We start from the raw sequence: 22506 nt of genomic DNA on the forward strand, positions 1-22506 counted from the left end.
GCATACAGTCTATTAACTCTATAACAGGGTGTTCACATCCACTAGAGTGGAAACACTGAGCAGACTGGCTTTAATCATTTTATTCAACGTTGGCCAGAAACAGTGTTTATAAAAAAGAGGAAGGTGATGATTTTCAAATTATAGTAACCGTCACCACATTACACTCAAATTCTCATTATATTCATTGTTCATACTTGTACACAAACAGCATAACTAGTTATTAAACTGATGGCAAAAATACAAATCATGAAATATGTAACAGTCAGACAGTTTAGGTCATTTTTTTAAATGGCTTAATATTGCAAATAGCAAACATACATTTTACAAACACATCCTTAAAACTCCCTTTACAACCATACTTACTATAAGGCACCTATCTGTATAGAAAATCAGGGACATTAAAAAAAGAAAATACCAATAGACAATGAAAGAGCAGCATAAACAATTTAGATTATTACTAAAAATATGAAAATACAATACAAAAAAAGTATTTTTCATATTTTTCAGCAACCCATGCAGGAAAAGTTTGATAGAGATTGTCAAGCTGAACTTGTGAACATCATTGTCGTTACAAAACACACACTCAACAGTATAAATGCACAAGATTGTAGTAACAGAAAGCATAAAGCACAGATTTTCAGTTAGACTGGGTTAATGGTAACTTTCTCCTGAAGTGGTTTGTAGTGGCCTGAGTCATCAGTGCTCTAAAAGAGAAAAATAATATCAGAAAAGCAAATAAAAAGGTGCAGACACTCATTAACTGTTAATGGGTTAATCTTAGTCTACATTATTGGAGTCACATCTCTATTTTGAATTTAGGCACATCCTAAATTTCACTTTGAAGAAAAGAAGAAAACAGAACTTGGCAACAAACTGCATGAAATATAATGTGTGTTCATGTCTATACTGACAGATTTATTGGAGTTAACAATTCTCTTGCCTATGGAAAAGATTTTCAAGGAATATTTTGACATTTTGGGAAAGAAACTTGTTCACTTTCTTGCCTAGATTTGAGCTAAACTACAGGTTTTTGAGATTGACCTCAAAAAGCCCCAGATCGAAGGCAATTCTGGACTCGCTCCCATGTGCGACAATCACCACGTGTGAATTTTTCAAAGACACGATTCAGGAGTTTGCTGATACCTGCTGGATATTTAACAGGTTAAATATCTGGTTGTGTCGCTGTTACGGCCTAAGAGCCGTCAGTGGTTGTGTGTGGGTATGGCTGCTCTCCTCTGTGTGCTCCTGTGTCCTCCAGGTGCTGCCCTCCCCCACCGGAGCAGGTGATTGTGCATGGCTGTCTCCAGTTGTTAATCAGGGGAATGGTTTAAGCTGGGGCCAGAGTTGTGGCTGATGCCAGTGGGTCATCCAGCAGCGTCCATGCTGCGTGTGTGTTTCAAGAGCGAGAGCAGACTGAATCTTCTAGCGTTTTTCTGTTAGTGGAAACTTGTTCTTCTAAAGGGAAGTTAGTTTTCTGTTCGCATTTTCATTTTGTGTGTTTAAAGAGTAAATCTTTGTTTTTTTTAGGTAACATAATAAAACCTGAAAACTGATTTGGGAGTTAAGCTTTCTTTTGTAATGTGTTACTCCCCACAGTCCCTATACCTCCCAGGGGACGTAACAGTCGCAGACAGGTCAGGGAGCCTCAAACAAGCTATAGCCAATGAGAGCTGAGACTCTTCTCCTCTGCTGTCAACCGCAGTAGTTCTCTGAGCCCTGTCTTATCATGCAGTTTGTATGGAACTAGCATAATAATAGCTTCTTTTAGGATACATACACACAAGTTTTACAGTATTAGTAATTGTGTCGTCCTTGCTAAACCACAATTTGAGTAGGCAGATATACATTATCATTGCAAAACAAACTTTCTGCACATCCCAATCCATTCTATGTCCCATACTCTTTTCTTTTTCTTCCTTTTTTCTTCTACAAATCAGTGCACAAACAACTTGGACTGCTTGGACCGCGTCATTCCCGTGTCACATCTCATGCGTGTGATTTTGAATGACTCTCTGTTCCTTAATGGTCATATACTGATGTCAACCACAGCAACTGCAAGACTGCGGATAACAAGACAGAATGTTGTGTGGTCTGACCAAGGCATGATATGAGAAGATCCCACTCTCATGTCTGTTCACTAAATATTAAGCTACAGCCAGCAGGTAATTAATTTGGCATAAAGACCTGAAACAGGGAAACGGCTAGCCAAGCAACACTTCTTTCCCAAAACGTCCAACTACTCCTTTAATTGTTGTGCAGTGTAAACATTAAAAAAAAGGAGTGGCATGAAAGATAAAAGCATTTGTGTTCAGTCAACACAATGCTCTGTTTCCTGGGCAAACCAGTTTAACAGTCAGATATGATTTTGTTGACTTTACCTTGTTTTCTCTCTTCTCTCTGCTGCTCAGAGCCTTGATCCCCAAGACAGCAGAGCTGATGACGATGCAGAGCTCCAGGACTGACAGGACAATCAGCACACCAATGAGGCCTCTTATAAGCATCTGGTGGGACACAAAAACTGTGTTAACTAAACTCAAATCTGTGAAACATAAAGTACCAGTCAAAAGTCTGGACACACATTATCATTTCATTTCTTTTCTTTATTTTTTTGCAGAAGACCTCACAACTATGACAGAACACATAAGGAATTATGTAGTATTATGTTCGAGCTTATGCACCCACTTCGGACAGGATGCCCGCTTTTAGCTTAGCAGCTACAGTGAAATTTAAAAAAGGGTGTAAATAATGTCTTTTCAATTCAGTTTGGGATCTCAGGGCTTCAGGAGACTTCAGCGCTCTTTAGCTGTAATGCTCCAGAAATGTTTTGTGGACTACAAAACTTAACCCGACTTTCTATTGGCATGAGGGCGAGTAGGTAATGACAGAATTATCATTTTTGGTTGAACTTTTCCAATAATAATTATTGATTTATTACTTTATTCTGTGTGAAGCCTGCTGTAAAGTCATTTTTGGGAGTTTCCTCATAATAAAATTGTAATCAGTCTGTAGATGGTAACTTATCTGTAAATAATTCAAGCTGTCTATTTTCCACTCTTCAGTTTTGACCACTGAAATGATATTTTCCACACTTACCAGAGCCATCGTTCTGCCTTCCAAGCATTTCTCCTTCATGACGTCCTCGTGAGGAGATGGCGTAAGGTCATATGAAGTGTAATCATCATAATCATTACACATCCACCACAAGCCTATGAGTGCTATGTCGATGCTGTAGAGTATGATGGCTGCAATGGCGAAAGCAACTCCGAACAGATTCAGAATCACATTGAGGATGACCTGAAATACAAGAAAAGTCAGTTTATGTACAACCAAATACAAACCCACAACACAATAAACAGCATACAGTACACTAGTGGAATTTAAAAAGTCTACCTCACCCTTTTACACTGATGGTTTGTATGCCAGCAGTGGAAACAGCTGGGTGGCTGGTATTAATTTAAGACTGAAACTCTGTCAAAGTGCCTTGAAGAAAGGCAATGAGCCTATACTCTGCCTTCTCCAATGAAAATGCTGTATTGATATTGAGGGATATGTGTACAAAATTGTCTTGTATTTTATTTGTGTTGTAATAAAAAATAAATTTAAGAGAAGAAATTAAAAGAAAGATATTATGAGGATGTTATAAAGCTGAACTACTCACCAGACATGGACTGGGGTACTTCTCAGACAAAATGCTCACGATGCCAAACAATATAAACTAGAGAAAAGACAAAAAACAAAATCTATAAACCTCCATTTTTTCCACACAAACACTGATATTCAAATGTGTCAGTTCTAATTTGTGTATTTTGAGCACCAAGACAAGAGACAAAGCGGCCGGTACTTATTAATGTCATTTAAGAACTAAGAGTTTAAGATGTCCAAGAACAAAACACACTTGGGTTTAGGCAGAAAAATGTAAAATTGTCAAAAACCTCTTCAGACATTTTAGGCTGTCTTGGCTGATGCACCTTTTCAGTGTTGCATTGAGGTTGGGAGTCTTTCTAATGGCAAAAGGCTACGTGCTAACATCAGTGTGGTAACATGCTCACTAAAAACAGCCAGGAAAGTGTTCTTGACTACCAGTCAAGTTCATCTTTGAATACAAGTGGACAATTTTTAAGAAATTCCCTCGAAGCATTCCTGAGATATTTTTCACAAGAATGGAAAGAGAAAAAAAAGGATATATCTTGATCTGCTTTATTTTAGTCGATATTGATATATTAAACCTAATACATGGATCAGCACAGGAACACTGATGATTTGTCACTTTAAAGTGAGTTGTGTGTGTCTACACTGTCCTGTATGAGGAAATTTGTTGGAAATAAACAGAACAGCCCCAATTAAGTTGTATTTGTATCAACTCTAGCTTTGGGAGAGACTTGGGAACATATACATATACATTTTGTAAGGAAAAAGATCATGAAAAGAGGTTTGCTTACCATTCCTCCCAACCAAAAAGGATATGGGGAGGAACAAACATCAATGATCGCTCCAAGGCCAATGTTGAGCAACCCAACTGTAATATGCAGAGCCTGTAGAGGAGGAAACACAGTATGAACAACAAACGCCTGTGGTGCAGGACAAACTGTTTCTCTCATATTTTCATGGTGTTTTCTAAATGTAACTTTACTGTATCACCATTGCCTGAAGGCAGGTACAGAGCTTTGACAATGTAATGGACAAACCCCGTTAAACAACACTTGGACACAAAAAATGTGACTGTAATTGCATTATGACAATAACAAATGGCTTTTGGCAGTGAGTTAAAAAAGTTCTGGTCAACGTTTTGGTTTTAGATGAATTATTACACCAGATCAAATTATTTATTCAAAGTCAAAATTAGAATTGAACGGGCGAAAGAAAACGTACTGACTGAAAAAATCAAGTGCAGCATACAAAAAACTTTAAAGTTAAAGTTCACAAAGAAACTTCAAACATATAAGATCGTGACTCACCCCCAGTAGTGACTGAGAAGATCTCTGGACCCTCCTCAGGTGCTGAGACACAGAGCAGCACGTGGGGCTGTAGCAAAGGCCCTTGAAGATTTGACACAGTGGAGGACAAGCGCTTTCAGGGTCAGAGGTCAAAGTGAACACAGTGACCCCATCAGCCTTGGCCATGGTCAGAGACATCCTGCCTGCCCCTGTAGAATAAAGTAGACAAGAGTAAATAAGCTTTAAACCTGTTGAATCTGGTTATGGTTACTGTTTCTTTAATTACTGATAAATCTTAACATTAAATTACTAAATCTTCATCGTTATTACTTACAATCTGAAGTCAGTTGCAACTATGACTGTGAAAGCTGGTGTTATACTGTATGTGATTATGTCCTGATACATTGCAAAGATGTTTTCCTATCGTCCAGTGAGTTTGAACTGTATAAATAAGGTAACCATTAAAGTTATATTTCTTCCAGGACATATTATCCTAAATATCGACCCATCTACAAATACTAAAACATGGGAAGCCTGGGAATGTGACTCGGGAGTGGTCATTTCTGGGGAGTGCTCGGGCAAAGTCTGCAAACCAAAATAAGACACTGCAACTGGCAGTTATACACTTATTATTTCGTATAATAACATTTCATGGTTAAAAAAGTAAAGTTGCAGTAGGCTACTATTGTAATATGCACCATGTACTATGACAGTCAGTTGTCAATATTTAAAGTTAAATAAAATTAAACAAGCCGACAGTAGACAGTGACATGTAGGACCACTGGTATGGTCCTTTAAACATGCTGACTCTTGTCTGTTACTGCACCAAGTGTATGTATTTTTTTATGTGGCATCCTTTATATCCACTACATTTCCCTAGGGACAGTAAGTAATCTTGAATTTTAGCACTTAGTCCTCATATGATGTTGATCAAACAAAATGTAGACAACTGACTTGCATAATGTATTGTGCATATTTATAATAGCAGCCTACTGCAACTTTTCTTAAACCATTTTACTTACCATAAAATGTAATATATAGAGTATTTCACTTGACTGCTTAGAGAAAAGAAAGCAGACTCACTGCCAGTTGCAGTGTCTTATTTTGATTTGCAGATTTTTTTTTTTATCTCAATGATTGTCATTATTAGAACTTAAATGAGTATAAAACACTTAATATATTAGTTAAATGTATTCGTTGACAGTTTTCACATCTGCCTGTATTTGTTTACAGGGCAGAGACCTGCCACATCCAACATGGCGGCGACGTCGACGCACGGTCGGGTATGACTGTGGTGATGACGAACTTTTCTCTCCTCTTCTGTCAACACTGAGCTCCAGCCAGCCAGTTTTAAAACATCTGTTTCACATCACTTATAAAGGTATTTCTTCACAACATGACTGTCCTCGTCGTGTTAAACTAGCTTACCGGAATCAGAAAAGTAACTTTACAGTAACCACAGTGTATCTTAACCGAAAGTATACAACGTTCGCCCTGAGCCAGTATGAAAAGCCCAACGGGTCAGACATTAATACGCAAGGGTGTTTGTCAGCTTGCTCTTTTAGACCTACCGGCAGGAAAAAACAGTCAATGTGAAGTCGCAGAAACACGTTTTATTCCGCTGGTTTGGAGTAATTTGAAGCAGATTTACCACATCTGTCTTTCTCACGGGTTTGCAGTGCTGCTCACTGCGCTCAGTGCTGCCACCGGCGGCTGGGAGCTGCATTGCAACAGCTGAGCATTTAAGGGTTTTTTCCCCCCCCAAAGTTTTTCTTAATTACTCATCAATGACAAGGTAACAATGCAAAAACAAAGGTCATAGCCATCGTGGCAACATAAATAATATTACAATGCATAGCTACAACAAGGCACCGTGATATAAGGTAAATTTATTATATGGAAAACAAAAAAGGGCTTCCTCTGGAGCCACAAAACTCTTTATACTACTTTTTTCCAACATGCAGTAGTACTCCCCAAGACCTGTAAACACACTTTGATTTGTAAAATTGGTGAACATACCCTTTAAATAAAACACACTTTCAAACTCGACATAAACAAAAAAAAACTCACCAAAACATTATGGGTTTGTCTTTCCAAAATCAAATCTGGTTTGGTGAAAATAAAAAATTTTTTTCCTGCTGCTGATGCCTGACTCGCTTCATGCCTCTCCTCTCTCTATATACCACGCTGTCTCCTCCCCAGGGTCCCCACTGTTCAGTCCCAGTCTGGTGTCCAGCCGTCTTTACTGGGAGGCTGCTGAGCCCCGTTGCCCAGGATGAGTCCCCTTATGACCCGAGGTCGTGGTGCAGGCAGAGTCCTGTCAGCTGAAGCCAATTAGCTGTGCAGCAAGTAGTGAGCAGCAGTTAGCGGTAATGCTGCCCCCTATAGTTTTGGATCTACCTGCAAATTCTGTCAGTTTCTTACAAATTACACCTTTAAACTCCGAAGAGCTACTAGGATTTTTTGTAATATATCCTACCTAAGTATAGTATATAGCTTCCAGCCACTAGTGGCAGCACTGAGAGCATTGTGTCTGTGCAGCCCGGCAGTCAGCGAGCCCTAATGTATGAGCCATCTTGGATTTTTCATGTTTTGGAATAAGTTGTGGGTTTTTTCTTTGTTTATTAGAAATCAGCCTGACACACACTTTCCATCTCCTGAGAAGTTGCCAAGAAGTTCGCCTATCCTCCAGCGAGCTCAAATTTGAAACATTCTTCCATCAGAAAACTGGACGAGCACTGAATGGCTCACATGGATGCGTTACCTTAGGTAGTAAGTACAGGACCATATAGCTTACATAATATCTGGCCAAGACTTACCTGCTTGTGTCTGTCCACTTGACAAAATCTGGCTATTTGTTTGTTGCACAGATGTTGGTTTGGAAAGGGCCAAAGGGGAAGAACTTGCACCAACCAGTTCCCAGAAGTACCTCCTCCCATCAGGAAGCTATAAAGAAACTTAACCCTTTGCTGATCATTCAGCTCAACACAAAGCCATCTTTGATTTCTCTGCTTTGACGAACAAAGAAAAGGTGGCAGTGACATGCAGGGCCGTGGCCAGAAGTTTAGAGGTCATGTTTCTAAATGCCCCAGTACAACTCCACACCAACATTTTGTTCATGTAACTGATTATATTTTATGTACTGGTAGCAAAATAGTCCAAGTGTAGAAATAATAAATCCCTATTACTTTAAGTCATTGATTTGTATTTTATGGCCAAAAATAGCTAAATGGAAGCTATGGCTCTGCTGACGGGACATAAAACCATTTGAAATCATTTCAAGCGTTATGTCGGATTAAATTAGTTAGTTCAAACAACAAGCAAATAAATAGGTACATTTGACCTATTAAGAGATGACAACTTAGAAACTAGAGTCCACATGATACAGATTTTTAAAGTAGTTATTAAAGTGAAAGAAGAAATACAAACAAAGCTGAAATATGTAACAGTCAATCGTTTTGATACCTTTTGTTTTTTACATGGCTTAACATTGAAAAATAGCAAACAAAACCCTTATAAGTCCATCAATGTAACAGACACATGCACGAACCTCCCTTTTACCTACAAACAACCTGATTGTAAGGCACATTACTTAATAGAAACTCATAATAAACAGGAACAACTTTTTAGAAAAACATCAACAGATAATGATAAGAAAGCAGGTTATACAATTTAGTGCAGTACAGATAAATATTCTATACTTTAAGTGCAAATATTTTTAAGCAACCCTTGTAGGAAAAGAACAGAAGTTCGGCAGAGACAGTACCGGCTAATTTCTGTATATCACTGACATTACAATACATACGGTCAGTGGTGTAAAAGCATTGAATTATAGTAACAGACAGCACGAAGCAGAGACATTCATTTAGGCTGTAGGGTTACTGGTGACTTCCTCCAGGAGTGGCTTGTAATGTTCTGGGTCTTCATTGCTCTGAAACAGAAAAATAAAATCAGAAAAGCACAAAAAAAAGAGGTGCAGTCAAACTTATTTTTTTAAGAATAGCATATATTCACACATTACATACAATCATGAATAGGGATGTGTGATAATACTGGCTTGTCATCAGTATCGGAAAATAACGGCTATAATATGAAATATTTGCATCAGCCTAAATTAACTTTTCTACCAATAGGAGAGGGCGATAAGATGAAGCTTTAATCATGCACACATGACGGAAAACCAAGTAGTTTGAAGCATTGTATGTCTGCATCTACAACAGGGCCATTACAATAAGAGTAGGCAGAATAAAATGTTCTGGTGAGGGGGCTTTTAAACCATGATGTTACGATAGTAGAGGGCTCAGTAGTCATTGACTGTCGGCCCTTGCAAATCAGCATTTCTTCCCAAAGTGGCCAACTATTTGGTTAGCTAAAACCAGCGAAGAAGTAAATAATGCACTCACTTCTAGTGTGTCAGCTGATCCAACAAACATTAGCTGACTGACATAGACTTAAGGAGAGGATTTCACCTCAACGATTTGAAAGGCGGTAGATAGAATATTTGTATTCAATCAACTAGATAAACAACAGGTTCGACAGTTAGATGTGATTTTGCAGACTCTACCTCATTTTCTCTCCTCTCACTGTTCACCAGAGCCTTGATCCCCAAGACGGCAGAGCTGATGACCAGGCAGAGCTCCAGGACTGACAGGACAATCAGCAAACCATTGATGCCTCTCGTTAGCATCTAGTGAGAAACACAAAACATGTGTTAACTTCACAATGTTTAAACACATTTGTTTGTTTTATTCAAATATATAGAATTGGTAGATTATGTTCTTAGTTGACCCATTTCCTTTGAATTTGTTTTTTAAAGTGTGTATTCCTTATTGACTTTTATTTCGGGCTGTAACTTAAATTATTGGAGAAACACAGTCATCATATTTACAAAATGACACCAGTTTTACTGGATTTTATGACTCATTAGATTCCATGACCTGAATTTTAGTATTTAGTATTTATTTACACATTTTGGTAGTTTGGTGCATTTCTGATGTATGACTTTGTATCCATGAAGCAGCTCCGACTCATTTAGCTCCTGCTGACCAAATGGAGAAACTCTGAGCAGATCCAGAGTGCAATGTTAATATACTCATTGCTATTCTTCTCATATTGTCGCTCTGAGGCCCCGATCACACTGAAACACGTCACTACAGGTGCAGCCGCTTAAAAAACGCCTTAGAAAAGCATGTTGGGCATAACAGCACAGTGCTCCTGTGGAGCGAGTTGCAAGCACGACCGGGGCAATGAAATGTAATTAATGGAAAACACGGTGCGACTCCATGCCCTGTGCTAAAAAGTATTAAGTAAGAGTAAGTAAGAGTATTTTATAATTTTTAAGAAACCCCTAGAAAAACATGACTTGCAGTAAAAGAGACAAGTGCATGCCAGATATGTAGAACCACATGAAAACAAAGGTTTTGCTGGTGACATGTTTCTAGAGATGTATCTCCTTATGAATCTCTACTGCCATTTTGTAGACTTGGTTTTAAACTTGGGATATCTGCTTCGCCTTCGACACTTCAGAATCGAGTTAACTGCTGTTGAGCCACAGCATTGGGCTGTGGCCACAGTATGCTGCTTTTGAATCTCATGCCATGCTTAGGGCTTGTATCCATATTCGCAGCAGAAATCACTGGCAGCGCACTGGAGAGTGCTCGGGCGAAGCACTTGTGCGATGAGTGAAAAGAAAAACAAGATAAAGGACAATGAAATTAATGTCAAAACTTACCAGCATCAGTGCTCGGCCCTCTATGCATTTCTCCCTGATCATGTCCTCGTGAGGAGATGGTGTATAGTGTCGTCTATAACTATAATCATAATCGTCGCACCACCCAAACCACACATATGTTATGTTGATGCTGTAGAGTGCGATGGCTGCAATGGCAAAAGCAACTCCTGCTAGAAGATTCAGGATCACATTGAGGATGACCTAAAATACAAGAATTGACAGTTTATGTGCAATCAAACACAAAGCCACTCCAGGCAATAAACATCATACAGTACACTGATGGAAATAAAAAAGTCACATCTTAATTTCTATCTATTCTACTGCTATCTTATTTAACACTGATAGTTTTGTATCCCTGCAGTGGAAACAGCTGTATGGCTGGTATTTCATTTAAGATTGCAACTCCAATGAAAAGGCTGTATACACATGAGGCAATGTGGCTGTATATATTTTTGAAGGATATGTGACATTATAATTTTTTTTCATCCTGAAATGAGACAAGAATAAGAGTACTTGAAATACTTGAGCTACTTACCAGACATGGATAGGGGTATTTCTCAGACAAAATACCAAGGACACCAAACATGATAAACTACAGAAAAGACAATAAACAGAATCTTTAAACTTCCATTCTTCCACACAAACAGTGTGATTAAAACCATTCAACCCCGCTGAGTATGTGTGTACTTTTTTTCTGTGTTGAAATAAGACATGAAGAAAAGATCAGAAGATTGTTGTTGAAAAAGACAAGTCAAAGTACGAGAAATATCCAGTTTGAGTGGATTTTCTTCTGTTGCAGTACTTGTTTCAGATTTGGATTGGCCTCTCGAGTGGATTTTTATTGATTTCATAATTAGACACTTCAGTATTCAGACTGTCCCATATGAGAAAAGCTGTTAGGTGGAACTTCATGGAATCAGCTGAACACCCTTAACAGAGTTAGGTCGGGCTGCGGTATAATAGCTACTGAAATACTGTGTTTGTGATATACACACATTGGAGAAGGAAACGCAAGATTGGATAAAGTGCAGAGCAGCTTTGACGTGACCACCGCCAAAAACATCTTCTGGCCACTCAGCTCCACATGGCAAGCAGTGTGGTCTCCCCAGGCAGAGGGCTGGGGGAGAGCCAGTTACCCAGCCAGAGAGATGCGTAGAACACATTAAGTTTTCTTTTGTGATTACTTTGAATTTCTTTTGCCATGGTGGCAAGGATTTTGGCTTGGCAGCCCACCACGCCAAAAGGAAGGGAAAAGAACATTAAAAAAAAAGAAATACAACATTAGCTTGCTTACTATTCCTCCGAGCCAAAAAGGAAACCCGTACGCATCCATTTGCCACCAAGAGCCACCAGCACTGCTACAGAGGATTGCTCCAAGGCCGATGTTGAGCAATCCAACCATGATGTGCAGAGCCTGTAGAGGAGGAAACGCAGTATGAACAACAAACACCACGTGACACTGGTAAAGTCAGTTGGAGGGCAACAACGTGGTTCAGAACAAACTCTTTTCAAACCACTTTCTCTCATAGTTTCATTGTGCTTTCTAAATGTTACTTATGTAGCTTATAACTTATGTAACTTCTATAAACATAACATTACCTGAGCACAGGTACAGAACTTTGACAAGGTATTTGAAAAACTTTTTCAGAGTGACATGGACAAAAGACTTACTTCAAACATATAAAGTCGCAACTCACCCCAAGCAATGACTGAGAAGATCTCTGGACCCTCCTCAGGCGCTGAGACACAGAGCAGCACGCTGGGCTGTAGCAAAGGCCCTTTAAGATTTGACACAGTGGAGGACAAGAGCTTTCAGGGTCAGAGGTCAAAGTTAACACAGTGACCCCATCAGCCTTGGTCATGGTCAGAGACATCCTGTCTGCACCTGTGGAATGAAACAGACAATGTATAAGCTTTACATCTGCTGAATCTGGTCATGGTTGTTATTTCTTTAATAAATGATGAATCTTAACGTTCAAGTACTAAATCCTCATCATTCTTACTTCCAACCTGTGAACCACTTGAAACTTGTGCTGTGAAAACTGATGTGTACAACACAGTCTCAGCTATAGTACATCAAATAGTTACCGATACCGATACTGATTATTAGAAATCAAGGAGACTGAAAACCGATATTTGGGACCGATATTTATTTGCAATGAAAAAAGTCTCTGTGTTAAAATTTCAAACAACCACTGATGGAATTAACCTAAGTACAATTTACCCATGTAATGTTTTAAAGTACAATTTCCATGTACTTTACTTGAGTATTTCCATTTGCTGTTACTTTATACTTTCTCTCGACTACATTGTTTTGATGATTTTAGTTACTAGATACTTTGCAAATTCAGATTTTCAATGCTGATAGGCTATTAATTGTGACATGTTACCAATCAGATGTTGTTGTGGGTGAGACAGTGTGAGAGGTTGATGCATCAGAGCCAAAATAGCACATTTTTAAATCAGTTTATTTTATCGGCAATCTGACAGAAAAATCGCTGATAAAGATAAATGGAAAATGCTGAATATTTGCCCTGATAATCAGTCTACCCCTACTAATAATGCATGTAAGGACATTTTTAACAGTATCATATGCTTTGCAGACTTACATTAAGGGGAGTGACTGTGACTGAGGTTAAAGGGGCACTCCACGAGATTTGCACATGGAGATCAATTTAGTCAGTAAGGAAATGCGCTCATTATAAACATGGTGTTCCAAAACTTGTTATTTACAAATGAAATATGCTGTAAAGTTTTATAATAGTAGAGGGACTGTATGATCCAACATTTTTAGAGGAACTGAAAGTCAGGATATGACGTGCTCTGCTGCTTTAATTGTAACGATTCCTCTTTAAATCTGTCTTTTGTGAGTCTCCTGATAGAAGCTTGACCAAGTGCAGCCGACACTATGTAGGTAGGCTTTTGGTGTTTGCAGGTGTTTCTTGTCCAACCCATTTACAATACACAAAATTGGTTGGGCATATTTAGGTATGGGTGCATATATGCATGTGAATGAGTACACAATAAAAGTCTAATGAAATGTGTTGCATTATCTTTTTTTTTTTTTTTTAGGGCGGGGACCAAAAATATTCACAAAACACAAAATAAAAAATCAGATATGTCACAGAATAAACAATCAAGTGCAACACTAAACCATCCCTAACTCATTTTGAGTAGTGTATATCAGTGAGGGTGCGTAAACACGTCTCTGTAGTGCTCTGTAAAAAACTGACCATTACAACCTTCACGGAGGCAACTGTTGTATTAGACTGCATTTGTTTTAGCCAGTTACAGGACGACTTAAATATGAAATAAGACCTTACAGTCAACCACAGCCTTTGACACAAAAGCTGGGTGTCACCTTACTTTTACTCCGCCTGACAACAAATAATAAAGGGTCCACTGACTCGTTTTTAAAATGCGGAAATCTGTGTCACTAAAGCAAACACCTGTGTTCTCGTCTTATTAGCTGGAATCACAAAAATAACCGACTGTAACAACCACAAACTTAAATATACAACGATATAGGCCTGGGCCAGTGTGGAAACGTGAGCGTTTTAGACACTCAGATGGAAGAAAACTGTATGAGGTAGCTCTTACCAGGAGGGGAAGACTGTAAAGTAAAAGAAACATGATTTATTTAGACGGATTGTTGTTAAAACCGAAACGCCAGCTGATCCTTCCTCTCTGACGGACTGGAGTCACTCACTCAGCAGCGTTGCGCTCAGTGCTGCCGCCGGTGGTCGGAAGCTGTATTGCAGCAGCTGAGCGTTGAAGTCAATACTTGGAAGTCAATAAAAAATCAGCTCAACTCTGAAAAGGGATAACGGTATTTTTTTTTATCAGCTATTACCATGTTTTTAATATGACCACACATAAACACTGCGGTGATTTAGCTTCCAGCCACATGGGGGCAGCGGTGAGCGCTTTGCCTCTCAGCGGTTTGTGAGCGAGGAAGAAGTTGCGCGCCATCTTGGATTTTACGTGGGTTGGTTTGATTTTTAACACGAAACGCCCCGCACTTCCCCGGAGTAAAGTCCTGTTTTCTTGGTTTAAACCCGCCCTGACAAACACATTTACTCCCCTGATACGTTGCCAAGACGTTAACCTATCTTCCCGTGAGGTCGGACGTGAAACTTACATCAATTACCGAACTTGACGAGCACCGGATGGCTTACATGTATCAGTTTACTTGCATGGCAGTACAGGACCACGTACATAATAAGAATATCTGATTAGATAGAGTTACAAATCAAACATGGGATAAAGACTTACTCACCGGTTGGTGTCTGTTTGTGTCTGAGCTGAAGGGAAACTTGAGGATTGTTCTCCGCTTGGCAGAACCTGTCTGACTGTACGATTGTGACGCAGTTGTTGTTTATAGAGGAAGAAGGATGCCAAACTGTTCCCATAAGTACCTCCCCCCATCTGAAAGCTATGAAGAAACTTAACCCTTGACTTACTATTGATATGTTTATATATATAAAAACCTGTTTAATCATATATTGTATGATCTATCTATCTATCTATCTATCGTAAACTATATTACTGGTCAACATGTTTAAGATAACTATGAGTGATAGAAATATGTAAATACTGAATTAATATTTTTGATGAGGATAGTATATCAATAATGAACTTATATTTTTGTATGACAAAGATAAAAGGTAAGGAATATTATATTTAGACAAGTTTAAGAGAATTAAATACAGTACAGGTTGAGACCATTAAGGAAGCTGGAAGGAAGTTCAACTTCAAAATACTTCTTATCACACCTTTCCGAATGTGTAATCTTAATGTGTAGTGTGTATACTTGTCTGTCATTTCGTGTTCTTTACATATTTGAAATTAACACAAATACACAAATACAGTTCAAATCCCCCTAGCACAACCCCATCCTTCTTATGAACATTTTATTTATTTAATTTTTTCCCTGTTCATGTAACTGCTCACTTAATTTCTATCAAATTGCAGTTGCCATGACTTTCCCACACTGGGAGGAAAATAGTCCGAGCAGAGAAATAGTACATTTCTTATATTTTGATTTATTGATTTATATGTTGTGGCTATACAGTAAAATATAAAGATATTGCATATTAGAATCGATCTTAAAAGCTGATAGCTATGGCTCTGCTGACGTAATGCTGACGTGCTGATGGTAATTGTTAAAAACACACAAAGAAATTAAGTAAGTAATCAAGATGACCTGTTATAGACGACAGCTTGGAAACTATAGCGCCCAATCGATACAGACGTTTTTACAACTGGTTATTAAACTGATTAACTTGTGCTGTCGCTTCTTAAATAAACTAAAGTAAACAACAACTAGACTAATGTCTACAGTCTGTGCAGCGTAGAAAGGCAGACTAACCCTCACTCTGACCCTGGGTGTTCATTCTTACTTAAGACTTCTTATTTTTTTTATGTGTACTCTAATTTAATGCCAGAACTTGAGCTTGGAAATAACATAAAATGACTATCCCTAATTTATATTCAGCCAACCTTTTGTGGATAAATAACATGTTCTACATTTAGATGAGATTTAGTGTCTACCTTGTTTTCCCATTTTTCTTTGCTCCCATTAAGCCAATGGGGCCATAGATAGCAAGAAAGTCACCTTGTTACTATATTCGTTAGGTCCTGCTCGCGTTGTGTTCGCTGAGCCCTCTCATCTCTTAATTGGCTGTGTTCCTGCTCCAGCCCCCGGTGACCTGGTCAGACAGTCAGCTACTTTGGCTTGTGGCTGCGTGGCGGGGGGCCTAATTCGCATTCTGTGTCATTGGCTACAATAAACACCAATCAATATCCTCAAAAAGTCCCTTCCTACCTGACCATTTTTACAAGAAACAAATAAATATGTGGAAGCAAATAACACTCGCCTGTGGTTCCTTGGAGACTTAAAATAAAGTGAGACAAAATCTCCTGGATCTGTACTTTTATCTGGATCCACACCGAAAGTTAATGGGGTCTGTTCTGAGCCAAGATCCATCGTCCTTCCAAGTTCATTGGAAATCTGTTGGGTAGTTTTTGTGAAAACTTGCTGACAAACAAACGGACACGGGTGAAAACACAAACTCCTTCACAAAAGTAAAAAGATATATTACATACTGAAAGCAGTTTCAAAAACTGATGGCTACGGCTATTGTGACGTGACTTGACACCACATGAAACATTTCAAGTGTTATGCAGGATTCAATTAATTGTAAATTAAAAACACATTTTTTTTTTTACAAATAGTTGTTAAACTGCAGAAATGCAAACAATGATCTAAATGCCTTTCTTTTGTAAGTGCCCCCCAAAAAATCAATGTCAAACACAACCTCCCTTCATATACATTATACTCAACAGAGAATCACAGTTACTTGAAGGATTAAAAACAAAAACAGATAATGAAATGACAGCATGAAATGACAGCATGAAATGACAGCATGAAATGCAATTTAGTTCAGATTTTTACCAACAAATCTCTAAAAAGTATAAGTGCAAATATTCTTAAGCAGCTCTTTTAGGAAAACATGACAGATCATTTCTGTAAATCATTGAGGTTACAATAAGTCACAATGTTAACGCACATGATTGTGGTATGATGGCATAAAGCAGAGGTTTTCATTTAGGCTGTAGGGTTACTGGTGACCTCCTCCAGTAGTTCTTTGTAGTGTTCTGCGTCATCAGTGCTCTAAAAGAGAAAAATACAATCAAAAAAGCACAAAAAAGGCGCAGACATACTCAAATCTTTAGGAAAAAAAAAGAAAAAAAGGACACAATCACACACGACTAAACTCTACAGTTTCCAGCAGGGATGATTTAACATTCAGCTTACTTTTTTCTGAGGCTCAAAAAGCTTTAGACTGAATTTCACAATAATAATAATAATAAAAAAGGAAAACACAACTGGTCAGGAAACTGCATAAAAGAAAGCCTCCATGTTTTGTAAATATAAGGCAATGAGGCTATGAATGAAAGCAGCCACACGTCACTTTCCTGTTGCCAGATCAGAGCCGTTGGACTTTGCATTTACTGCCAGTCAAATTAAAGAGGCTAAACATGGGCAAAGTTCAGGCAGCCTCTCCTGGATAAATATGATTTTGCTGACTCTACCTTGTTTTCTATCTTCTCACTGTTCCTCAGAGCCTTGATCCCCAACATGACAGAGCTGATGGCGACGCAGAGCTCCAGGACTGCCAGAACAATCAGCACAGCACTCATGCACTTGAAAAGCATCTGGTGGGATGCAAAAAAATATTTTTTATGCACATTTGTTATATTATCATTTGTTCTTACTTAAGGGTGGGCCATATATAGAATATACTCGATGTATCGTTGCTTTCTCAAGGTAGGATGTAGTTAACAACTCATTATATCATATATGGTGGGACCTCTCGAACGCTTACATTTCAGAAGCTTAAACCAGCTCATATTTGCCATTTTTGCCCAATACTTGTTTTTATAAATGACTTAAAAAAATATTTAACATCTTTTATTCGTTTGTTTGTTCTCTGTGAAGCCTGCTGTAAACTCATTTTGAGTGATTCCCCACAATAAACTAAACTTATAAGTCTGTTGATGGCAATCATGGGCGGTAACCTTAAAGACCACATGTGTAAAATAATTAAAGCTCTCTGTTTTCTACTAATCTGTAATACACTTTACCAGATGCTTACCAGAGCCAGTGCTCTGCTCTCTTCACATTTCTTCCTTATGATGTCCTCATGAGGAGATGCCGTATAGTATCGTGAACTGTAACCACACTGTCCTCCATAAAAATACATGGATCCTGTACTGATGCTGTGGAGTACGATGGCTGCAATGGCAAAAGCAACTCCGACCAGATTCACAATCACGTTGAGGATGACCTAAAATATGACAGTTTATGTACATCCAAACACAAAACGAATAAACATAAACAGCATACAGCACACTTATTGACTTTAAAAAGTCACAGACTACCTCACACTTACACACATAGCTTTGTGTCATTGCACTGGAAACAGCTGGGTGGCTGGTATTAATCTGAAGCAAGACACTGAGCCTATATTCTGCCCTCTCTAATGAAAATACTGTATACACATGACAGGAAAAAATTCTCCACCATTTTATTTGTCTTGAAATAAAACAAGAATGAAGAGATGACAATGAAATGAAAGACGACATGAGGATGTTATGAAGCTGAACTACTCACCAGACATCGACTGGGGTACTTCTCAGACAAAATGTTCACGAAGCCAAACAATATAAACTAGAGAAAAGACAAAAAACAAGTATCATATATAACAGTTTACACATTCAAGGTAGATATTGTTATATACACATTCTTCTGACGACCTAGAATTGCATTTGTGTGCGTTGAGTAATGTCATAATTATCAAATCCTTATACAAAATTGATATTTTTTTAAACCCTCCACTTGTAAGGGTGCCAAATCGTTGCAAAACACAATTGGGATTTGGGGAACATTATATGAAACATGGCAAAATTCAGAAACAGAATCTTGGTTCTCCTGGAGTTTTTTTGAATCGATATTTAAGCTGACTGGAAAGCTCGGCACTGGGACCTCTAGCGAGGCCAATGCAAAAAGTATTTCTTATCCAACAACTCGATTAGTCGTTGGAATAGCTGGTAGAATACTAGATCACTAAAATTATGGACACTGGGGCTGATCAGTCAGAGTTGTGGGAACTACAGAAACATTCAGTCCTGTCAGATTGTATAGTGGTGTTACAGCGTGAAGGTTCAATCGTCACGAATACTCTGGCTGAGTAAATATAAAGAAAAAAACAACAGCAAAGATAAACTTTGGCCTGTCATCAAGTTACTCAAGGAATTAACAATAACGAGCGACACTTAGCCCAATAAGCTGCTGGTTGAATGTTTTGTACTCTGCCCTTTGCTGATGAGAAAGAGAGTTGGAGAATTCAATTCACTCTTATTTTCACTTGCATATATAAGTGAAATACTGTAGGCTAAAAGAGAGCAACTTTGCAGCACTAGCCTGCTGAGGTGGACAAAAAGTCAGCCAATACTGATCCACTAAAATATGCTTGGATCGGACTGGATACTGATCTTTTAAATCGATTTCATAGAATAGATTTCATATTTTGACACTTCAAAGTGAGCTATGTGCGTCCAAACTGTCCTGTATGTGAAAATCAGTTTGGTGGATCTCCGTGGAATCAATGAACAGCCCAATTAAGTTGTGTTTGTCTTCACTCTAGCCGTGGGAGAGACTGAGGAGTATGACTTTTGTCAGGAAAAAGAACGTTTAAAAACAAAAAACATGACAACATAAGCTTACTTACAATAGGTCCGAGCCAAAAATGAGCTGTTTTCCACCAATTCTCTGACCAGATAATCGTTCCAAGGCCGAGGGTGAGCAACCCATCCATAATATGCAGAGCCTGTAGAGGAGGACACGCAGTATAAACAACAACAAATGCACAGTAAAACTGCATCTATGAGGTGACACTGTTAAAGTCAGTTGTTTTCACACTACTTCATCTCATAGATTCATGGTGTTTTCTAAATGAAGCGTCTGAACAGAACATCATATGAACAGGCACAGAGCTCTGAACTTAACTTCATTTAGACACTTAAAACATATAAGGTTGTAACTCACCCCCAGGACTGACTGAGAAGATCTCTGGACCCTCCTCAGGTGCTGAGATACAGAGCAGCACGCTTGGCTGTAGCAAAGGCTCTTGAAGATTTGACACAGTGGAGGACAAGAGCTTCCAGGGTCAGTGGTCAAAGTGACCACAGTGACCCCATCAGACTTGCCCATGGTAAGAGACATCCTGCCTGCTCCTGTACACTGAAAGAGACAAGAGTGTATAAGTTTTACATCTGTTGTTTCTTTAATGGCACTTATCCGTAGTCAGTGTATTACTTTGGGTTCATTTTCAAACCCTTTTGATATGAAGCCATATACCAGACTGGTATAACCAAAATTTTCTCCAGAGTGGAACATAAGAGAGCCCATGAATGAAAGTGTAGCAGGACCACAATCCATCAGGACAACTGTGACACAATTTCACAGTAACTGTTTAAAGTAAAAATTGAAATAAAGAATCAAATAAGACTTCAGTTGGTTGCTACAATTCCAGTGCAGATAGGAACCAAGCAAGTCAGTGAGTTTCCTAACACATGTTCCTGCAAATTTTCCACAACAAAAGCCTTGTTGAGAAATCAAGGGTGTCTTCCCACTGAAACGCTAGAGGGTTTTTAATTTGAAATGAATACAGGAAGTGTTTTGTTTGATGAACGTTCTTTCTTTTTCTCTGTGCATTACAACAAAACATAAGGAGACACCACTCTGTGGCACTGACTAGCTGCATACTGCTACTTCTCTCCACCTACAGTACACCTGACAAGGGCTGGTTCAGTCGGTTCACATAAAATCAGACTGGTGTAAGCTCGTACACCAGACCAAACCAGAAACATACCCAATTTTTGCATAAAGTAAATAAGTAATCCCAGTTTGGAGAAGCAGCAGAAGTACCCGTATAGGAAGTTAAACAATGTGCCGCAGTGGATAGGGGAAGCCCCCTAAAATAACGCTCATCAAGACAAAAAAAATAAAAAATCTGTATCTGCACAAAGCAACAAAATGTAACTTCCTGGAGAAAGATAGTTGATTCATCATCTCATCCCCAACCCATTAAATACTTTGGGTTGGCGTGTGACCAGAGTTGCCAACTATAGGCTGACGATTTATGCATGTGATCTCACATCTATGTCTGGAAAGTGATAGTCTGCCATTTAAGACCATTTTGGTGATTGTATTAAAAATTCTCTGCTGGGAAACCTTTTGGAAAGGTTTGTCTTTAGGTGTTGTAATAAAAAAAATGCTCAAATACATCGCTCATTGTAAGTTGTGCTGGAAGAATGGATATTGCACATGGCTGTCACACAGGTGACCAGGGATTGCATCCCCTGTGTAATCTTTTTGTTTGTTTTTTTAAGACTTTTTGCTTTTGGACTATCAAGGTCACATTGATGTCATTTATATGTAGACAAATCATTTACAAACCCCAGTTTTGTTAAAAGCATAACTTGATTAGCACTGTGTGGCTCATTATACGATTTGGCTAGAATTTAATTAGGCTAATTTACAAATCAAAAAGGAAATAAACCTACCTTTTTGTGTCGGTTAGAATAGGAGCAAAACCTAAACGGCTCCACTTGTCTGTGTTTGTGACGCAGTTATGGATTAGACACTGGAGAGGAACTAGGAACCAACCTGTTCCCATAAGTCCCTCCCTCAATCAGGAAGCAAAGAAGAAATTTAACCCTCTGCTTATCACCGATGACATATACTATTGTTACAACCTAAAACAAAGAAAAGGTGGTAGTGTTATGCAAGGCTGTAGCCAAGAGTTGAGAGGTCATGAGTCCAAAATCCCCCAACACAACCACACAAGTACCCCTTGAAGATACATTATTATATAACAAACACAGAGGCACCTGAACATATCATAATCGAAGACGCAGCAACACAAACTTTGACTATATTTTGTTTCTTTATAGTTTTAGACTAAGCAGTGGTGTCTTCCTTCCACGGGGGCGCTTTGTTGGCATCTGGGTCATCAGTGCTCTGATAAGAAAAGCGCACCAGCGTGTAGTCACACCCAATACAGTTTACACAAGTGTGGACACTCAGATCTCACAGGCTAGGTGGGTGGAACGACTCAGATGTGTATGTTGACATTTGGTAAACACTCAGAGATAGGGCACAACTTGCCACACAAGAAAAGATAGGAATAAGGACTTGCAGCGATATTGTAAATATGTGTTGTAGAATATAAATAATATGGGAAGCGCTGAAGCACAAATACTCAATTGCTG

The 22506-nt window shown here is 38.7% G+C and overlaps 2 protein-coding genes across 2 annotated transcripts; both read right to left on the minus strand.

Moving 5' to 3' along the window:
• Positions 1-568: 568 nt before the first annotated feature.
• Positions 569-15082, minus strand: LOC311260081 (uncharacterized protein). Its single transcript, XM_084357593.1, has 14 exons — positions 14945-15082; positions 12363-12550; positions 11960-12079; positions 11201-11257; positions 10666-10866; positions 9499-9621; positions 8824-8865; positions 7754-7880; positions 4956-5143; positions 4440-4532; positions 3659-3715; positions 3094-3294; positions 2379-2501; positions 569-704 (listed from the first exon to the last, which is right to left on the minus strand). The coding sequence occupies exons 1-14, from the start codon at positions 15075-15077 to the stop codon at positions 642-644; spliced, it is 1716 nt and encodes a 571-aa protein (XP_084213719.1). The 5' UTR covers positions 15078-15082; the 3' UTR covers positions 569-641.
• A 1657-nt stretch (positions 15083-16739) lies between these two features.
• On the minus strand, positions 16740-21850 carry LOC311259385 (uncharacterized protein). The gene is made up of 7 exons (XM_084356526.1): positions 21799-21850; positions 20279-20473; positions 19962-20060; positions 18845-18901; positions 18327-18518; positions 17764-17886; positions 16740-17341 (listed from the first exon to the last, which is right to left on the minus strand). The coding sequence occupies exons 2-7, from the start codon at positions 20453-20455 to the stop codon at positions 17276-17278; spliced, it is 714 nt and encodes a 237-aa protein (XP_084212652.1). The 5' UTR covers positions 20456-20473; positions 21799-21850; the 3' UTR covers positions 16740-17275.
• Positions 21851-22506: the final 656 nt, after the last annotated feature.

This window comes from Pagrus pagrus (assembly GCF_965226575.1).
Source record: "Pagrus pagrus genome assembly, chromosome: 7".
Classification (NCBI taxonomy): Eukaryota; Metazoa; Chordata; class Actinopteri; order Spariformes; family Sparidae; genus Pagrus; species Pagrus pagrus.